The following is a 21898-nucleotide window of genomic DNA, read 5'->3' as shown; positions in this document are numbered from 1 at the left end:
CTCGCCACACAGAACAAATTATAAGAAATCCTTTAGATTACAAGGAAAATGTTACAAATATTATGCTGTACAAAGACAGTGCTGCAGTAATCAATGAAGTAACTCAGAGATTAGGTTTAAGGAGACGAAGCAAAAAGAACAAGGTGAGCGAACACTTCCTCGATGTTGTCCAGCTTCTCTCAACATGATTTTTGTATATTTTCCTCTTATATGCAGTTCTTCTTGATTTGTGTGATTATATGCAGTTCTTCATGAACTGAGCTCAAACAACATGCTGTAATAATTGTGGGTTGAAACAACTGTGATGTTCATTCAGGTTCGCTGTGATGATAAAGTGACTTATGCTTCCATCAGAGGAGCAAAAGCTGGAGCTCAGGAGAACTGCTGTCAACTTTATGCCTCTGTGAACAAGAACAAATCAGTCAAATAATTATACAGAGAAATATCAATCTAATATAACTCAATCCTAATGGGTTCATTCATTGTTAATACTTTCAATGTCTTTTACATGTTAACAAACAAATTGTAATGAATTGTTGTCTTTTGTCCTCTTTGTGTTCTGGCTTTGAGTTCTAGCGCTTCCAGAACTGTTTTAATAACCTTTGGTCTAGTTTTAATTTAGCAATGTGGAACTAGTGTGACTACATATTTTCAGTAGTATTTTCAGAGCGGTGAACTCACTGTTGAGGTTTGGAAACATGTAACATGTTACTGTGAGAACTCTGTTAGTTTAACCACACGTTTTTAGAGAAACACATCTGGTTAATGAAGAAAGAAAGAAGAGGAACTGGCATCTTAACCCACACAGAACTGGGGCCTCATTTATAAAACTGTGCGTAGGAACCTTACTAAAAGTGTACGTGCGCCCGAAAGCCAAAAATGGCGTACGCAAAAAAATATTCAGACTTATAAAACCGTGCGTACGCCAGAACCTGCACAGAATTCACTTTATAAATCCCAGTCAGCGGAAGATTGTGCGCACATGCGTCTCCACCCGAAATAACCATATATGGAGCTTACAACGCATAGTTTTACTATGCAGATCCTCATCTACATATCATTTGCATATGATTATTCATCCACGTGATAACTTAAACGTTATCACATGGATGAATAATCATATGCAGATGATATAAACGGTACAAGAAACATTACATTAATACAAATCAAGTAGTTGTCTATCCTTGCCTTGTTTTTGAATACATAAATCAAATAGTGTAAAATACATTTCAGAGAAAGTTATTCTCAATCTTTTCCACTTGCCGAATTGTATTTTTAATTGATTTATATTTTTAATGGAAACAGATAGGCCTTGGGCATTATTTGCACGAAACTATTTTCTCAGACAATCTGGTATTATCATGATAAGCAATTATCTCTGTGGTTAAAACATTAAAACAGCACGCCACAGGAAAAGTGTTCAAAAACAATCGCATCCACAACAAATATTTCTAATGATTGAATTTAAAAAAATGTTGTAACTTCAGTAATGATTTCATGTTTAAGTGTTTAACTCCATTAATTTGAATGGCATATTTAATATAAATGTTTATATCAGAAGTATTTTATTTATTTAAACTGTTATTTGCGTCAGTTTCACTAAACGGCTCAACGCGCTCGCTGCCGCGGACATTTAAGAAGGAATGGATATTTGCTTCAAGTGACAGGCTTGGTGATTGAAATTGTATTTGTATAATCTTTCTGTATATGTTTAATTTTCTTTAGATTTTCTGTATAAAAGTGACCAAAAATACATTTAACTCCAGCTCACCATCGGTGTCGCCAAAGTGCTCCATCTCCAAAACGTTCGTACGCATGGGTCAGAGTTTGCGTGCAGGTGCGCAAATTTTCCCGTCAAGTTTTTCTTTATAAATCCCACCTTTTGCGCAGGAACTGGCGTACGCATGTTTTCAGCCCCGTTTTGTGCGTACGCAAGCTTTATAAATGAGGCCCCTGATCATCTCTGAACCCAGTTTGGACTGAACCTGCTAAAACAAAAATAACTTATTTAATGGATAAATAGTTGGGTTTGAATTGGAATGATAAATACAAGTATTTGTCTGGCACCTTTTATTGGATGACAAAACATTTTACAATGTACTTATTATTCAGTCCCATAAGTACATAAAAACAGTTATTTGTACATAATCGCATTAATAACCTTATTAATATTACAAGAGTAAATTAACTTCCATAAATTGCAGATCCTTTACAGTTTCATATTTGCTGAAGAGAAGTTTATTTATGTATAATCTAATTACTCTTTTAATTCTTCTTATAACTGTATCCACTGTATGTCCGACTGATTGCACTGTATTCCTCCTTTTGATTCTAAACTAAACTCAAATGGCACTGAGAATTGTGTAAGAGACAAACATAAACCACTTAATTGGGGAACTTGAGAGATGAAACCCTGCTGATGGCCTGGGTCTGTGGTTTAGTAGTTACTTTGAGTTTGACATGTCAATTAAACTCGAGGTTCTGTGGGTGCGGACTGGATCGACTCCATTCCTAGAGCTTCCCAACCAATGGGTTTTTTGGGTTTGGACTGATGGGTTAGTGAACCCGAGGTTATCCCGTGAGTCAGTCCTAGAGCTCCTGTCCGTTTTTAGGGAAAAATTGGGTCCATCGGAGACGTCCAATAGATTTCTTGGGCGCTGAAAGAACACCTCAGACACAGTGTAATCACAATGGGAAAATCTCACAGTAAAACTGGGAGTTGTGAAAAATACTGTAAGATACACCGGTGTTTTGAAAGATTAGAAGTTTATCAATGTATCATCTTTTTATACTCTTTTAAGTTTTTTTATTTTTTTATTATTATTATTCATTTTAATTTGTTTTTATAAATTTGTAATAAAAAAAATAAAAACTAATCCACATACAAGTCTACGTTTTCCATACTTTTTATTTTAAGTACCACAAAATCATGTTAAAAACTTAATATCTATATATTTTTTCTAAATAACAGTTTATTTAAAACAACTGCAGTCAACTATTGTTTATTTTGGCACGATCTCCACGGTAACAGCAGCTTTTCTGGTTGGTGAATGAGGTTCACATGATGCGTTGGTTGAAATTTCTCCCGCTGAAGGACGGTTGAAGAAGACGTCTCAGACAACCGCTGGTCAGGACAGGTAACTTAAGTGAAGGTCACTCTCTTTTTTGGCGCTTTTTTTAATACCTGATTTCAAAATCGGATGGCACTTTTTTCTTTATTGAAGTGAACTTTTGCCTATATGGTAGCTGATTCAGCTGCCCCTGAACATGAGAATGCCAGAACAGATGCGAACGGGGTGCGATAGACCGGCCTGCGGAATGTCCGAGGTGCGGAACAATGTACTGCTAATGCTGTTAAAATGATAGGAAAATCACAGCAAATTCAGCAACCGCAATTTACTTGTAAAGCTGAAAGTGATTCAATGGTTGTATAATCAGATATATGATATCTAAATCTAATTTTTGACTTAACTATATGTCTGATACTTTTGATTTAGCTAAACATTTTTAAAACAATAAGAAAGCAATTTGTTATTATTATTATTATTATTTTTTAATTTTTTTGCATTTTGCATCAGTCATGTTGAATCAAATCTGGATTAATCATTGTTTCACATGAAAAGGACATGTTTTTTATTTGTGATCACAGAGGCCTGCTTAGTTCTCTTTGCTAGTCATGTATTGCTAGTCATCTCATTCCCATGTGTGCCATATTTGTAGGCGATTGAGAGAAAAAATAATTATACTGTACTATTAAAATATCTACATTGAAAGAATGAAATTGATCAAATTATTATTATTTTTTTGTTGTCTAAAACAATAGTTCTCAACCTGGGTAATGTTTAGAGGTCACATCTAGGAATGCAATGAACAATTGGCCACTTATGGCAAAACTGAACCAGGAGAACAACCATACAAGTGGCTAGTATTATCCTATGAAATTAAAGGGAATGTAATAATTATGGTTAAAATAATTAAATATAAAATATTTAGATGCGGATATAAATTGATTGATAAAAACAATGAAATTAAAGTTACTTAAAAAGATGGGAAACTCTGGCCTAAAAGCACTCACTTTCCATGATCTAACAAAATTATTAATACAAATGAGTTTTAGAGCTACAGTAGTATCCTATATTGGTACATCTGGAATAGGTGAGGCATATTCAATGTTAATCTTTTTTTTCTTTTTCTTACAGGACTGTGCTTGGTCAAGAAAACTTGACAGACTGTTGGTATGGATGGTAATTGGAGTTACAGTGAGAGGAGCAATGTGAGAAGACGTGCATTAAAAAAAGTTGATGAACTAATACAGACAATACATAGTGAGTGTAGCAGGCAAGAGTTTGAAATAAATTATGCAGAGAGCTTCAATGATGAAACTTCTGTATGGTTTGATGAGGAGTTTCAGGGCAGCAGAGTTAGTGGGAATGAACAGATTCCAAAGGATAGGTTTCTGTCTGATGAGGAGGAAATGGATCATAGTGATGCATGCAGTGACACTATTGATGACTTGAAGGATTCTCTTGCTGACTGGGCCACTGAGTTTAGCATTCCCCTGATTGCGTTATCAGCCCTGCTCTGCATTTTACAAGTTCACCATCCCTCTCTGGCAAAAGATGGGCGAACATTACTTAAACCAAAAACAACATACGAAATAGAAACTCTATCAGGTGGAATGTTTCACTACTTTGGAATACTAAGCTTGTTTCATGGACTGTTGATTAAGGTGTGGTCTGTTGTCCCAGATAGACACTTATTTAAATTACAGCTGAATTTTGATGGCCTACCCCTGTTCAAAAGCAGTAGTACTCAGTTTTGGCCCATTCTTGGTATGTTGCAGGGGTACAGCGAGAAACCAGTGCTGATTGGTCTTTTTTGTGGCAACACTAAACCAAAGTCTTTGTCAGAGTATTTGCAACATCTGGTGAGTGAATTAAAGTCACTGAATGGTGGGTTTGTTTTTCAGGGAAAGAGGTTCTTTTTGAACATGTGACACCCCAGCCCGAGCCTTTGTCAAAGAAGTGAAATCACACTGTGCATACCATGGATGTGATAAGTGTCACCGAATTGGTGTCCGTATAGGACATCGAATGACATTTCCTGATTTAAGTGCAAGGCGTAGAACGGACGAATGCTTTAGACAAAATACAGATGTAGAACACCATGAACACTCACCTTTAGCTGGCCTTAATTTTGACATGGATGCCAGCTTCCCTTATGATTACATGCACTTAGTATGCTTAGGGGTTATGAGGCGTCGGCTTGATTTGTGGATGGGTCCTCCTGGACCCCTGCGTTGTCGTATGTCAAGCAGTCAAGCTTCCTTGATTTCAGAGAGACTGCTTTCTTTGAGGGATTACATTCCTTCTGAGTTCACTAGAAGACCACGTACACTGGCTGAAAAAAGTAGGTGGATGGCATCAGAATTTCGTCAGTTCCTGCTCTACACTGGACCTGTTGTACTGAAGGGTGTGTTAAAGTCTCAAATATATGACAATTTCATGCTTTTGTCAATTGGTGTACACATATTACTGAGTTCAGAACATTGTTTGACGATGAACAATCTGGCCAATTCTCTTTTGGTATCTTTTGTTGAACATTTTGGTCAGCTCTATGGACAAGAATTTTTAGTTTACAATTTTCAGGGTTTGGTCCATCTTTGTGAAGATGTAAAAATCCATGGTAATTTGGATTTATTTTCATCTTTTCCATATGAGAATTTCTTGGGTCATCTTAAAAAATTGGGTAGAGGCCCACGAAATCCTTTGACACAAGTGATCCGCAGGTTGTCTGAAATTGATGAAGCCAGCTCCAACTGTAATCTTAATGCACATACATCCAAAGATTACAAATCGGAACATATTGAAGGACCAGTACCACAATTTTTCACGGGAGAAGTAAAACAGTTTAAAGTGTTGTCCATGGATGGTGCAGTAATCAAAACTACAAATAGAGATTCCTGCATCGAAATAAAGAACAGGGCTGGGTTTCCCGATAACGTTGTCTCTTAGCGCGCTAGGAAGACTCGTAAGGTATAACTTAACTGAAGGTATACCATTTCTAGGCGTGTTCACCGAACTATACCTTAGATAGCTTACGATATATCTTCTTACGTGCGACGTTACCCGGTGCTGTCCGTGGCGATGCTGCTGAATTGGTTCATATCGACGGCTCGAGAATCAATTATTCTCTCGTGCAGGGGCTGTTTCACTGCGTTATGCTAGAAAGCGGTGTTCTTTATAAAAGAAGCACTTCAGAAATAGTTGAAATTACATTTATTAGGACTATTGGATATTATAAAAATAATCCAAACTATAATAGCCTATAATAGCCTAGCCTACATATTTTAAAATTGTAACATATATTTCAAATGTTTACATGCTTTCTACTCTTTCCCATTTTTGTTCGCTGAGGTGGAGCTGCGATGAAATATTGTTCTTGTAAATACTTTCCAGCATTTCAGTAATAAAAGTGTACATCTTACGTACGGTGCTCGGCAGTGATCAAAAAGGATTAAAACAGTGAATTTTGAATCTCTTCTTGTAAACTCAGAGATGTGGATTCAGACGGCAATTAAATTACCATACAACCTGTTTGTCAAAAAACAGTATAATTTGGCCAGGGATTTTTACGCGGGTTGGGTGAGAAAAAAAACACTGATATTATGGATTCGGACGGCACTAAAAGCACTGACTTACCCCTGTAAATGTTTAAAATACTGTACGAGCCCATGAGAAACAATTAGCGTCCGAATAGGACTTAACTGACAGTAGCCTATGCTTTCACTGGCCTTTAAAAGAGCGTTTTAATTAAATTAATAATATTGTATAATAATATAATTAAAAATCTAACAACAATCAGTGTAATGACAATTTTATTCTTTGCATGAAAACACTTGAATTAGCCTAATTGAATACTGTCTGGGTGTATTAAAACTTCAGAATTATATTCATATAGACCTGCAACAGTGATAAGGTAAAGCTAAGAGTGGTCCAGACCAACCTTCCGTGTGTGACTTACAGAAGGTATACTTAACTAAGAATGTTTCGGGAAACACATATTAACGATAAGGTACAGCGATAAGAACGACGTAGCGTTAAGGAGGTTTCGGGAAACCCAGCCCAAGTTTGTGTTGGTTGAAAATATTGTTGTTGATAGGGGAGTGGAATATTTTGTCGGTAGGGACTACAGATGCAAGGAATCATTCTTTGAATACCCTTTTGACTCTACAGAGTTAGACATCTTCATGTTTTCTAACTTGTCTATGACAGTGAAACATTTTCAGAGAGTGGAGAGTGTGCAAAAATATGTCAGACTGCCATTTCATGACAAGTTTGTTGTTATACATTTGCTGCATTTAAACAAACCACACGGCAGCTATTGATTTACATTATACTTAAACATTTTTTGGTAGCATGCAGTTGTTTATGGGTCCAGTAAATCTGCAGTTTATATTTTGTTGCTTTCTTTGTATCTGTGGTAAATGTTGTGTGCAATTAGTTCACAAAAATAGTCTCTCTTCTCACATTATCCACTCAAAAGTGTTCCTACAGATTATTTTGAAAAGCCATATAAATGACTAAATTACAATTTTATTTTGTTTAGACAATGTATCACATTGTGATTTTTGAAAAAACGAATGAAGTAGAAGTGGTGCCTTCCAGTTGGGTCAAATAAAATGAATGTATGTGGCCAGGAGCAACCTGGGGAAGGTTGGACTCCACACAGGGTCAGAATTATATTTACATTGAGTAAGTATTACTTTATAGATTGTGTGTTGAGATGTTTCTGATACGTTGTATATACAATACATATATTACTTTATATATATCTTTATATAAAGATATATATAAATATATATATATATATATATCTTTATAACATGACTGATATCTTTCACTCATTTTCTTCTGACTCCCAAAAGATGCAGAAGACTGGATCTACTCAGAAGTCTGTGTTGGCCAAAATCTAAGCCAACAAAATTGTAAGCAGTATAAGTTGTTATTTTGAGTAAGGTAATTGATGAATTTAACTTGTGAAAATGCCTAAAATGCTTTGTTCTAACTTTCTTCAAACCCCCACATAGTTTACCAAATATCCCTCCTAATTCCCAAAGTCATCATACTTCTAATGTACCTAAGAGGACCCACACACATTCTGACCAGTCTCGAAGAAACCATGCAACTGCTGATCCACTTGAGAGGAGCCACATTAACCCTGACCCGCTTCAGAGATTCCACACAAGCTGTACTTCTCCCAACTTGTCTGACAATGATTGCACTCCACCTGACCTGCTTCAGAGATGCCACGCTTCCCCTGATTCACGACAGAGAAATAGTGCAACTGCTGAGCCGTTTCAGAAGGTCCAGACTCCAGACTTCCTCTGATCCACTTCGAAGAGGCCACAAAACTTCAGACTCATTTCAGAGAGGCCGCAATTCCCCTGATCCGCTTCAAAGAAACCATGCAAATGCTGACCCGTTTCAAAGAAGCAATACTTCCCCTGACCTGCTTCAGAGAAGCTGTATTTCTCCTGACTTGTTTGAGATAGATTATACTCTCCCTGACCCTTTTCAGAGAAGTCACTCTCCCCCTGACCCACTGCAAAGAAGCTGCACTTCCCCTGATCGGCGTCAGAGAGGGAATGTTTACCACCAGCCACAAGGACTATTAATATAAGACATCAAGCTGTTCTTGATACTTGTAAGTATTTGTTTATTGGGAAATGTGATACTATCGTGTACCACTTTTACATATTGTGTACCTTATGGACTTAGGGGGGTTATTTCAGTTTCTTGCTTTTGTTTCAGCCCTCCTGCGTAACATTCTCACAAATCAAGAGATCATGATGGATCAAATGAAGATAATCTATAGGACAGTTCAGGGTCTAAAATCTGTCAGTGAAGAAGACATAGGCCTTGAAGCAAACCTACTGCCAGTAGCTGATCTTCAGTCTCTGCAAAACTTGGAGGAGCGATTGAGAAAATGTCCTGACTTTCAAAAGCAATTGGTAAGTCAGTTATATTCAAGATATATATGTTTTGTTTAGGCTTACTAAAGGCATATATATATATATATATATATATATATATATATATATATATATATTTGTCTGTTGTTGTTTTTGAAAGGAAGTTCAAACAAAACTGAAAATTTTAAACTTAAGCTTGGATGAGTTGGTTTCTTTTGATGAACACAAAGAAGACATTTTGAGGAATGTTGGTAACCAGACAGTCGAAGGTAACATTGGTAAAAAAAATAAAAATATTGTCTAGTTAAATGATTAGTTCACCTCAAAATGAAAATTTCCTAATAATTTACTCACCCCAATGCCATCCAAGACATCCATGTCTTTCTTTCCTCAGTGGAAGAGAAATTACGTTTTTGTAGGAAAACATTTCTGGATGTTTCTCCACAGACTGGACTTCAATGGTTACCATCATTTTGCAGTCAGAATCAATGCAGTTTCAAAGGTCTTTGAAGAGCTTCAACGGGCTGGTGAACGATCCCAGCCTAGGATTAGGGGCTCATCTACCGAAACGATCTGTCATTTTCAAAAAAACTAAACAAAGTTATATACTTTATAAGCACTTAAAGGTCACGCTCGAAGTCCCGGCGGAAGTGCCCATAGATGGAAGTACAGACAAATACAGAAAACATTTGCTATGTGAGACCCTGTGACTAGCTGCTTTCAGCAATGCTTGTAATGTTATATTATATTGGCAATAATAAAGCCTATATGTCAAACGTACGGTGGCCGAGAAGGGCCACAACAACTACATATTCAGAAAACACCTCCAAATTCAGAAAACACATGCAAACGCCGCCACAACAACTACATATTCAGAAAACACCTCCAAATTCAGAAAACATATACAAACGCCACAACAACTACATATTCAGAAAACACCTCCAAATTCAGAAAACACATACATTTTACATTTGGCAGACGCTTTTATCCAAAGCGACTTACATTGCATTTCAAGGCACACATTTTACATTCTTATCAGTTCTTGCTTTCCTTGGGAATCAAACCCATGACCTTGGCGTTGCAAGCACCAGCGCTCTACTGTTTGAGCTACAGGAAAGTTTGAGCTACATACAAACGCCACTACAACTACATATTCAGAAAACAACTTCGTCGATTTCACATCACGTACGCTGCAAATATTCACAGCACGAGCAAATAGGGAAACGAACTGCAAACTGTAAAGACACAACGGAAATGTTTCCAGGGGGGCCTTAATCAGTGACGGACCCGCATCCATCCGGTTGTCTTCGCGCTATCTGAATGTGCGCTTTTGTTGTCTATAGTCTGTCATAATAAAAGAGAAACACTAAGATAGAGGAGAAGCTGATCATCGCCGTTGCTGGGTTTCCTATCATTATCGGATTAATTGCACAGTTTAACCATCATAGAGTGAAAGTTTATCATTAGCATGTGTTTTTAAGTCCTGTCAGTTTAACAGGGCGCGCTTGACAGGGAATATAAACGAGCAGAGAGAGAGCCCCGGCCGCGCGCGCGCACTCACTATTAATAATAATAGCTAATTATTATTTTTTTACAACCAAATGTGACCAAAACGGTTATAAAAATACTGTCATTATAAAAGGTTTCTAGTGTCAATGTATTGCTTGTTTTTTCTGTTTACATTTCATGGTGTGACACTTCTCTTCTCCCATGATTGAACATTGAATGCTGCTACGTCAGAGCGGCCAAAGCGTCAACAAGCTTCCCCGTACTTTTTGACAAGCTTCCTTGACAGGGCGGCGGCGGCGGTGTGAACGAAAAGTTACCTCTTGTAACCATAGACAACAAAAGCGCACATTCAGATAGCGCGAAGACAACCGGATGGATGCGGGTCCGTCACTGATTAAGGCCCCCCTGGAAACATTTCCGTTGTGTCTTTGCCGTTTGCAGTTCGTTTCCCTATTTGCTCGTGCTGTGAATATTTGCAGCGTACGTGATGTGAAATCAACGAAGTTGTTTTCTGAATATGTAGTTGTTGTGGCGTTTGTATGTGTTTTCTGAATAATGTAGTTGTTCTGGTGTTTGTATGTGTTTTCTGAATTTGGAGGTGTTTTCTGAATATGTAGTTGTTGTGGCGGCGTTTGCATGTGTTTTCTGAATTTGGAGGTGTTTTCTGAATATGTAGTTGTTGTGGCGGCGTTTGCATGTGTTTTCTGAATTTGGAGGTGTTTTCTGAATATGTAGTTGTTGTGGCGTTTGTATGTGTTGTGACCCTTCTCGGCCACCGTACAAACGTGTGTATTTATGGTGAAATATATTTTCCATCATTGCACATATTTTCTTGTGCATGAGCAGATGAATATCAATCTAATATAACTCAATCCTAATGGGTTCATTCATTGTTAATACTTGCAATGTCTTTTACATGTTAATGAACAAACTGTAACAGATTGTTGTCTTTTGTCCTCTTTGTGTTCTGGCTTTGAGTTCTAGCGCTTCCAGAACTGTTTTAATAACCTTTGGTCTTTAGTTTTAATTTAACAATGTGGAACTAGTGTGACTACATATTTTCAGTAGTATTTTCAGAGCGGTGAACTCACTGTTGAGGTTTGGAAACATGTTTCTGCAGAGTGTGAGAAGTCTGTTAGTTTAACCACACGTTTTTAGAGAAACACATGTGGTTAATGAAGAAAGAAAGAAGAGGAACTGGCATCTTAACCCACACAGAACTGGTCATCTCTGAACCCAGTTTGGACTGAACCTGCTAAAACAAAAATAACGTATTTAATACAAATACAAGTAATAAATACAAGTATTTGTCTGGTACCATTTATTTGATGCTGAACATTTTAAAATGTACTTATTATTCAGTCCCATAAGTACATAAAAACAGTTATTTGTACATTATCGCATTAATATCCCTATTAATATTTCAAGAGTAAATTAACTTCCATATATTGCAGATCCTTTATGTATTCCTTAACATGTTTTTAATAAATGCTTAAATGTTTATATGTGGTCAGTGAATATATATATATATATGTGTGTGTGTGTGTGTGTGTGTGTGTGTATATTTAATATACAAAATTGATGTTACTTAAAGGAAGGCTATAGGCTATTCTTTACATTTTGATAAAATAATTATTTGTTAAGAAGCCGTTGATAAGAAACTGTTGAATGGCCGTATTCTGTTGTTTAATATGATTAATGGGTGGGAAAAAACACTGAATTGAGGCTGAATGAACGTAAATGTTGAAATTGTGTGTGAAATATACAGTATGTGTAGTAAGCAATCACTGTGATGATTAAAGGTTTAATAACCTTTGGCCTAGTTTTAATTTAGTAATGTGGAACTAGTGTCATATTTTCAGGAGTATTTTCAGAGCGGTGAACTCACTGTTGAGGTTTGGAAAAGTTTATTAGTTTATTAGAGAAACACGTGGGTAAAGAAGAAAGAAAGAAGAGGAACTGACATCTTAACCCACACAGAACTGATCATCTCTGAACCCAGTTTGGACTGAACCTGCTAAAACAAAAATAACTTATTTAATGGATAAATACAAGTATTTTTGTCTGGTACCTTTTATTGGAGTCAGTGACGGTCGGTTTAGTCAGTCTGTCTGCTAGCTGAGCAGAAAGACATAATCATGTTTCGCTGGATTTTCACAAAGTTGCGTTGGATTTTCTCCTCAGCGTAAAGGTTAAGAGGTCAATCTATTTAATGTTTTCCATGTTCGTCGAGTTAGTTTCTGGAGTAAATATATGGGCTATAATCTGTGCATTTACACAGCTTTTTAAAAAAATGACGGGTGCCATTTTCAGCCAATCAGTGTACAGTAACGTCACGGATAGTTCCTATAGTGCTGGTTTAGACCCAACTCTGAAGTAGGAGTAAATGAGTGCCTCCAAAAGGAGTTCCTAAAAATGGTTCCTAGTTCCTGCAGTGAGAACTTGTCACAATCTGTGAACTTCTGCCAATATTTCGGTGTGAAAGCCCCTAATGATTTTGCCAGCTCTTTTACTCACTCTGGATGAGTACAGTTCTTGGAGACTGGGGAGATGTGCACCAGTGATTCGCACAGCAGACTATCTGAGATCTTTCAGCAGCTCCTGTGACAGGTTGAACTTCATCAGTCGGCGAAGGAAGTATATTGCGAGTCTATGTGGAACTCCTCCTTCAGGTCCTGAGAGATGGTGCTGAAAGACTCATGCTGTTCATGATGGTGAGTGGGAATGATGCTGAGGCGTTTCTCCTGAAGTCCACGATCATCTCCACTGTTTTAAGTGTATTAAAGGGATAGTTCTCCCAACAGTGAAAATTAGCCCATGTTTTACTCACCCTCAAGTCATCCTAGGTGTGTGTGATATTCTTCTTTCAGACAAACACAATCTGAGTTATATTAAAAAAATGTCCTGGCTCTTCCAAGCTTTATAAACATATTTTGCTATTTGTATGCTTTAGTATAGTAAAAAAGTTACATACAGCACCTTTACACTCAGATCTTGAAGAATTTGCAGTCCTGTGGCTCCCTCTAGTGCACAACATTAGTGGGTTATGAATCACATTGATAAATATGGCTGATTTTTTTTAATGATTACAAATGTTTTAATGATTACTTTTTACTGATAATATACCCACATTAAGCTCAATTTCAGTAATTTGTGGTACCTTATTTCATGCTTTAACAGTTGAATTATAAACTTGCTGTGAACTCTAACCAAGTTTAAAAAAAAATAAAAAATACTTTCTTGTGTGATCATGTTGATGTTTATAGATGTTTTATCTTTTTTGTACATTTATTATGGCAGACAAAATATGTTTAGAACACACAGGCATGAAAACATAATTTCAAAATCTCCTGTAGACTTCACATGTATGTTAAAATAATGTATCAATTTAGGCTATAAGAACTATAAAAATTGAATAAATAAAAATAGTAGAATAATCAATATTAACAATTAAAACAGATAAATAACTAAATTCTGCTCATTCTCCTTCAACTTTTCTTTTTCTGATAGCTCCGTAAACCTCCAAGACTTACAAAATGTTTCAGCAAATCTGTTAATATTGATTAAGAAATAACAGTATTATCCTTTTTTTAGTAGTGCAGTTTTATAATCTTTTATCATATATCCTAATTCAAATAATGTGTTTCTAGCAGCAAAAAACTCAGAATAAAGTGAGATGATCTGCTGATAAATCTTTAACCTCTTATTCTTAGAAGGTAAAAGGTTTTCTTGGAACTAAAACGTAGGATTTAACCAGAATAATTTAAGTTATAATAACTTTAGCTTTTAACATTATCATTAATAAGAGGAAAGATTCTCATAGCCTTTAGAGCAGGCAAAGTTGTTTATTACGGCACGTTTAAATATACTGACAGTAGAATGGACCGACTGTATACTGTATAGAAAAACTTTCCTTTTCTTCTTATACCCTGAGCAAGGCATTGGTAAACATGAGTGCAATATCAACACCGAAACCTAAATACTATAAACCTGAAGGCAAGAGAAGGAGAAGTACATTAACATATTCTCCTCAGTGCATGTTTCAAGCAGCAGTGCCTAGACTGCACATTACGATACTTTAGTATCTCTATTAACCCTTTAGGCGCCAGAGGTTTTTTCCTAAAACTTTCCATTTTGACATCTTAATTTCAAAAGGCTATATCTTAAAAGTGATAAAAGATAGAGACTTTCTGTAAATTAGAGAAATATTAAGGATGACCCAAAGTTTATGTCGGGATTACATTTTCCCATCTATTTTGCATATTATGACGTCATATGGTGGCGGCCATCTTGGATTATAGAATTTTCATGAAAAGTCACGTTTAAATTATAAAATGCAGCACTTCTTTCCCCCCCAAATGTCCCTCACCTGTATGCTATACTGCACAATACTGAATGCTCAGGTAAATATTAAGTAGTAAACAAACTGTGTAAATCATTACTAATAAATGTTAGAAACAAACTGAATGCATGTAGCGGTTGGCCTTTTGCTGTAGAGATTTTCCATTTACGACATAAAGTAGGCACTCTGATTCCATGTATGGGGCACATATATATTATTCATATGACACACAAACACAAGTAGACAAGACCTGTTTAGTTCAAAAGCTCACTCGCCACAGCAAGGCACAGATCATGAGTGAGATGACGAGACAAGACGAGAGACAATGTTAGTATTATTTTTTTCTCGACCGTGGCGCCTAGAGGGTTAAGTTCAACACAATTCTTTTCAGTTTATAAGCTGTCAGATGAGACCAAACATGTGGACACACACTAGTAGATCAATAGTATGTAGTGGGAAGAAGTGTGTTTGTCCTGTGAAGCAAATGGCACAGATGTGTGTTAGAGGGTTAGTTCACCCAAAAATGAAAATTCTGTCAGTAATTACTCACCCTCATGTTGTTCCAACCCCGTAAGACTTTCGTTCATCTTCAGAACACAAATTAAGATATTTTTTCATTAAATCTGAGAGCTGTCTCACTCCTCCTTTGGCTTCTATTGTAATTGAAACTTCCCGGCCCAGAAATTTAGAAAAGACAATGTTTAAAATATTCCAAGTGACTACAGTGGTTCAATCTTAAGTTTATCAAGCGACAAGAATACTTTTTGTGCGCAAAAAAAACCCAAAAACCCCAGTTGTGTATTAGCATCAGTTACTTTACAGTTGACAGACAAACAGAAATAAATGCTTATATGTTATATTAAGTATAAAAACAATCCCAGTAACTGATATATTTTAAATTTTGCCATATCAGCCCCTCCCACACTGTAATTCATCATCAGTGAAGCTCCTCCCACATCAGTCACATGGTCAGTTAAGCTCCTCCCACATCAATTATCCAATAAATGCTGGAATATTCCAATCAGCTACAAGTGAAGACGAGCATCAGAGCATCTAGAAGAGCTGAAATCTGCTAAGACTGAGTTTATTAAAGAGGACAGTGAGAACGTCTCGGCGGCTGCCGCTGGAGGTCCGCTAGAAGAACAATGAGCAAAACGCCAGTGATCCAGTTGGGCCGCCAACTTTGCCACAGGTGGTCCACCACTGGACTCATGTTAGCTGGGAAGTATACAAATGCTGCCTGGTATCGGTTGTTGGTATCGGATCATTTTTACGAGTACGAGTACATGAGCTCAGTATCGGGCCCGGTGCACCCCTACTGTTTGACATACAATGGTGTTGTGGTTTTTAATTTAGCTTGGTAGGGTTCAACATTAACTATGTCATCTTTAAATTTTGACCATAATTTTGAATTCACTTCCTCAGCTGTAGGCCCCTGTGTGTGTGAATGGTGCTCAGTACCTGTGGTTTCCTTTTCAGTAGTCAGCTCAACCGCATCTTCTAAATTTGGTAATGGCTCAACAGAAAGCTGCAAGACAAACAGACTGTTTCTTCATCAAATGTAGATTCCATTCCTAACTTATGCATAAAATTTCTTCCTAAAAGGTTCAAAGGTAAGTCAGGAGTTATGGTAAATTTATGGAAAAGGGTCTCCCGTCAAGAGGTTTAACCTCCGGCGTGGGTGTCACTGGGCAATGTACGTCAGTTCCAGATATTACCGAAGAGCATACAATTTGGTTTGCAACTGGCCCCTCATATTCAATGAGGGAGGGAGGGGGGGGGGGGGGGGGGGGCGTGGCTTATGTGATGACTTCTGTGATGAATGAGTACATTCAAAACTCATCGGCTTAGACTGCATTTGAAGAAAAATAAACGCAACAGTATTCATTGACCCTCACGCATTCCAGCCACGGGTAGTCATTTTCCCATTCAATTCTATATTTTTGTGCTCTTTTCTTTTTCGCCGGCTGCTCGGAGGTAGTCATTTTTACATTTCCCGCTGTTGTCACTTGTCGTCATCATTGGTACGATACGTGACTCACAATGACTGAAACGACCAATTAAAAGGGCATTCTCTGATGATGTTCCAAGATGTTAAAAACGCTACGCTGATCATAGACAAACAGGGGGAGAAATTAGTATCTTAGCCTACAAATGTCTTCGTTCATAGTCTGACATATATTAGAAGTTATGTGTCTGTCATGGATTTGCACTGAATTGATTCTCAAAAATACGGAACAAAGTGCGTTCCATATCAGTTCAATACGGAACAAGACTTTTATGTCAAATATGGGACGATTGGCAACCCTATTTGCGGATCATGCAACCCTAACAACAGACCAACATTGAATCAACATTGACAAACAAGATAACAAACAACTTAACAAAAGAGATCAAGATCAACATAAAAACGATATTTGTTCAACTTAAATTAAATCCTTTCATTTACATTGAATCAACATTAAAACAATATCAAATCAGTCTTGCTTTATGTACAGCAGGATTCTATGCCAGTATATCTATTTTTTAAATAGAGTTGTATATCTTATTTATTCTTGTTATGAATAATAATACCATTTGGTTTGTTAGTCCGTTGGGTTGGTTTCACTCCTCAAGCAAACCGCCCCAGAGTTCATTTGCAATCGGGCCAAGACCACCTCATTCAGGCAGTCTAAGAGCGATTGTTTTGGTGCAGATCCGAGCGTTATTGCCGTATGCTTAAATGAACCGAACCAAGCGAGACAATGCACCAGATCCCGAAACAAACGCTCAGGTGTTAAAGCACCCTGAAATGGCTAATGTCTCACCCAAACATGTCTGGCCAGCTGGCTCAGTGGTCTCTCCAATTGCAGAACTCCTGTACTTTGTGGATGACAAAGTGTTCGCCCTATGAAGCGCCTGAAACTGTACCCTACAGCCTGATGGAATCTCATGGTGTTGGATATGAACGAAGCCCTGAAGAGGTAAGAAAAAAGTGGAGGGACATTGGAAATGTCACAAAGCGGAGGGTTACAGCATAAAAAAAGAGAAGCAAACAAGACTGGTGGAGGTACCAGTTCTGCTCCTCCTCTGAGTACAGAGGAAGGGAAACCTTTGGCCATCCTTGGGCATCCGAGGCATTGGAAGGGATCTGTGGAGGCATAGACCCATGTGCTTTAACCAGCAATGTGATTCCCCAAAAGTCTTTTGAAATATGCATTTTTAAATACGTGCTTTTCTAATAAAAACGTAAGCAATTGTTAAATGAAGCTGAATCATGTCTAAAATGCTTTTAAATTATTAAATGCCTGAATAATGTGACTAAAATATGTTGATTATGAAGCATAAACTTTATTTTTCAGCGTAAGCCACCTTCACATACACTACAACCAGCAAATAACTGAAGTTGGCTACAAAACACGACAAAACAAGCCAAACATGACACAAAACACATCTTTGATTGAAGCACTCGTTTAATTCTTAAGAGTGGTCTTCTTAATTCAACAGACAAACAGAATGTCAATCATTGATCCCATCATTGATGAATCACTCACATTTACTTCAATTAGAATTATTAGCCTCTGAGGTGTGTCTGTCCATCCCTCAGGTGGAGCAATTATAGCAAGAAATGACTTCTAAATGTCTTAAAACCAAAGATTGGGCATTGATGGTGGACTGGTGTTGAATCCAGTTGTTTGACGATTGATTTTTGGTCCCTTATTTTATGTGACATCAGAATTCTAAGAGAGAGGTTTTACAACCAGCTGTTTGAGAATATTCCTACTTTCTGTGAGAACGTACAGTATGATTTATCATTGAGGTCCTCGTGATGATGTCTGTTCTCTCGTCCCTACTTTGCATCCCTGGATCTGATGTCATAAACCACAAAAGCAACAGCAGCCACGCCCACCAGAGCAGTGATGACCAATCGGGTCACAGGTTCAGTAAAACCACAACAGTAGATTTCTAAAGGAAAAAAAATGAGAACTTCAGTTTTTTTTTTTTTTTTTTCTGGAATTTGTAGTTACCAAAGAAACGCTGACATACCTGGACATGGCTGACAGAATTCACTGATTTCCAGATGTTTGGTGTGGTTTCTGATGGGATTGTTGAGCACACAGCTGTAGGTGTTTTTATCCTGACTTTCCACCTCCAGATGTAAAGAGATGCTGCTTCTGAGATCAGACACACTGATGCTGGACAATAAACTGTTTCCTTTGTACCAGGAGAGAGTCACATGATTCACATTCAACACTGAACACAGCAATGAACAATTTGATGATGGCGAAGACGAAGAACATTGTGAAGAGTCTCTGGTGATGACAGGAACAGGCAGACGAGCTGGAGAATAAACGTAAATAATCACTTTTGGCTGATAAACCAATGTATTTGTAAAATACAGAAAAGCATTAATTTAAAAAAGGACTCATTTGCAGTAATCACTGGGTATCAATTGACACCGTATCTGTGTCCAAATTCAGAGGCTGCATCCTTCGAAGGCCACATTTGAAGGCCGACTGTGTCACTGTGGCACAATGAATTCTGTTCCAATTCAAAGTGCATTTCACATGTAGCCTAATGAATGATACAACAGATGGATCCTGTGCGGCCTCCCTTATCCCAGAATTCATTGTGCGCCAGTGACGAAAGGATTTTATTTTATTAATTTTTTTGAGATATTGCCAAATTACACCTTAGACCACCTACTTCAGCTGGCTGTCTAGGACTTTTTAATTTAAGTATTAGGTTCTATTTACTCGATTAATGTAATGTATATAAAAGTGAAAAAATATATATGTATAAAGTGGTTCAAATGTTGACATTTTACCAAGATACGATTTTGTTTTGTTTATACTCGACACGAGTATAAAATATAAAGTATCCTCAACAAACTCGTCTCCATACCAGCGTAATGATTCCGATCTTCAACCAGATGGAACTGGATAATGTACTGATTGGTCCAATCCAATCTGATTTCTGACCTGTAATGCTGCCTGGATCATAATCATACACTGTTCTTTCATTGGCCAGAGGAGAACTGAGCGACTGAGCCTGGGTTCTCCCAAGGTTTTATTCTCCATTCTGTCACCTGATGGAGGAATTGGTTCATTGCCACTGTCGCCTTTTTCAAGTTTTTTCGCCTTTGCCACTATTGGCTTTTGGCTTGCTTAGTTGGGGACATTTAATTTAATTTTTAACAATATTATTGATCTGCCTGCATTGACACCATTAAATGAGAACTGAACTGAGCTGGACAATGACATCACGGTTTTCTCCAGAGTGGCTTTATATATATAAACTAAATTAATATTTTTATTTTTGTTTTTTACAACAAAGCTTACTTCAGCTGGACTGTAACGCTAATTTTCTTCTGGAAACAATCTTTGTTGCATTATTTTCCTGTTATCTCTGGAAAGCTGCTTTGAAACATTCTGTATTGTAAAAAAGAGCTATCCAAATAAAGGTTTTAAAAAGTAGGTTTTCCAGAAAAATAAAAAGGAAGAAAGTCCATTCAGGCAAAAATTGAAAACCACGTGCACGTGACTCGGCATGAGCCCACGAAAATGATGTTTCTTGAACTGAAACATCTCAGTTCTAGAAATTGTTTTATAGCAATAACAATACTAACAAGTACAGTAAGTGAACACACCCTAAGACCAATGCTACAAAAAAATTAACAAATTGTTGATTCTGTATCTCATCCCATCTATTTTATTCATAATATTGTGGTTTTGTACCAATAAAATAATTTGAAATGGTCAAGTTACTCACAATAGACGGTAAGATTAAATCTCCTGACTTGGTCTCCTGCTCCTCCCTTGATGTTTACTTCATAAGCTCCAGTGTCTGTGGTTCTGATGTTTGTGATGGTCAGAGATCCAGTGTGATTCAGCTTCAGTCTGTCTTTGAATCTCCCATCAGAACCATTGAATAATGAGATCTGACCAGCGTCTATGAGAGCTACGAGAGCACCTTGATCTCCAAACCTCCACAGTATCTTATTTCTCAGTAGTATAGCAACACCAGGCTCTAGAGTGACTGAATCTCCCTCCGTCACTGACACGGACTTCACCGCATCTATATCACCAAACACACCTGCAAAACAAAACAAACTTATAGACAAATGAGCACTAGCCACTACTTTAACTTTAAATTAAACACACACACATAGGCCTGAGGATTATACACACATATAAAAGTCTACAGAATTACAAAAGTTGCCTATAAAGAATTAAATCTGTTCCCATAAGGATATGAATTTTTCCCTGCAATATCTATTACCATGCATGTTTAAACTAGCGTTAAGGCCAGGTTCTGTTTTTGCTGGGTAAAAAAAAAAGATAATAACGTCAAAACAAAAGACATTAACAAAGGTATCTAAATAACAAATGTGTTTTAGCTAATAAAAAAAGTACGTTGCTTAGAGGACATAGTATTTATTTTTTATTTTTTTCTGTATTACTGAAGCCATGATATGCTTACCAATGGGATTCCACAAACAACAGAGCAAAGCAAACAGACGAAGCATTTTCCTCAAAGGTTCGCAGACGTCTCCAGTAGCTAATAGCCTATCAATCGGCATTAATCTCCTGAAAACTCTTCAAAGCCCACAAGTTTTGTAATTAAATGAGAACAAAAGTTGTATGAAGTGATATTTGTGAAAGTCGGAAGTCAGAATAAACTCCTGTGCTGTTCTCGTGTCGTTACACCAGTAAAACCACAAAGCACAACTTTTATTGGTGTCATTTCCCTTTTATTAAAGTTAGTTGTAATAGGAAATGAGAAAACAATCCTTTTGTTTCAGTTTCTGAAATGCATGCTATAAGAGATGAGAATAACTGAAACTGTGTGTACACGTGAAAAATCCGCCTGTAGTAAACTTTAGTAGCCTATTTACTATAGTAAAATGTAGTCAATTGTAGTATACTGTAGTATATTATAGTATTTACTGCACTTTGTTACAGCATGCTGAAGTATTAACCATGGTGAACTGATAAACTGTAATAACTACTGCACTGTAGTAAACTTAACATAGAAAATGTGGTTAAAATTTCTTTAGTAAATACTATATTGTTTTTGAACCATCCTTGAAT

The 21898-nt window shown here is 37.0% G+C and overlaps 1 protein-coding gene across 1 annotated transcript; it reads right to left on the bottom strand.

Moving 5' to 3' along the window:
- Window positions 1-18137: 18137 nt before the first annotated feature.
- LOC311275808 (uncharacterized protein) lies at window positions 18138-21533 on the bottom strand. Its single transcript, XM_084385053.1, has 4 exons — window positions 21288-21533; window positions 20577-20900; window positions 18852-19145; window positions 18138-18770 (listed from the first exon to the last, which is right to left on the bottom strand). The coding sequence occupies exons 1-4, from the start codon at window positions 21385-21387 to the stop codon at window positions 18655-18657; spliced, it is 834 nt and encodes a 277-aa protein (XP_084241179.1). The 5' UTR covers window positions 21388-21533; the 3' UTR covers window positions 18138-18654.
- Between the last annotated feature and the right edge of the window lie 365 nt (window positions 21534-21898).

Source organism: Rutilus rutilus (assembly GCF_951802725.1).
Source record: "Rutilus rutilus genome assembly, chromosome: 1".
Taxonomy (NCBI): domain Eukaryota; kingdom Metazoa; phylum Chordata; class Actinopteri; order Cypriniformes; family Leuciscidae; genus Rutilus; species Rutilus rutilus.
The sequence above is the reverse complement of the archived record's forward strand: the minus strand, read 5'-3'. Positions and strand labels throughout refer to the sequence as shown.

Excerpts from the sequence above, each read along its gene's own strand:
- LOC311275808 (XM_084385053.1), bottom strand. The coding sequence starts at position 21,387 with ATGCCGATTGATAGGCTATTAGCTACTGGAGACGTCTGCGAACCTTTG. Across the intron at positions 19,146-20,576 it reads ATTTAATCTTACCGTCTATT|CTCGTCTGCCTGTTCCTGTC; the intron begins GTGAGTAACTTG and ends TTTATTCTCCAG. Across the intron at positions 18,771-18,851 it reads ATTCTGTCAGCCATGTCCAG|AAATCTACTGTTGTGGTTTT; the intron begins GTATGTCAGCGT and ends TTTTTCCTTTAG.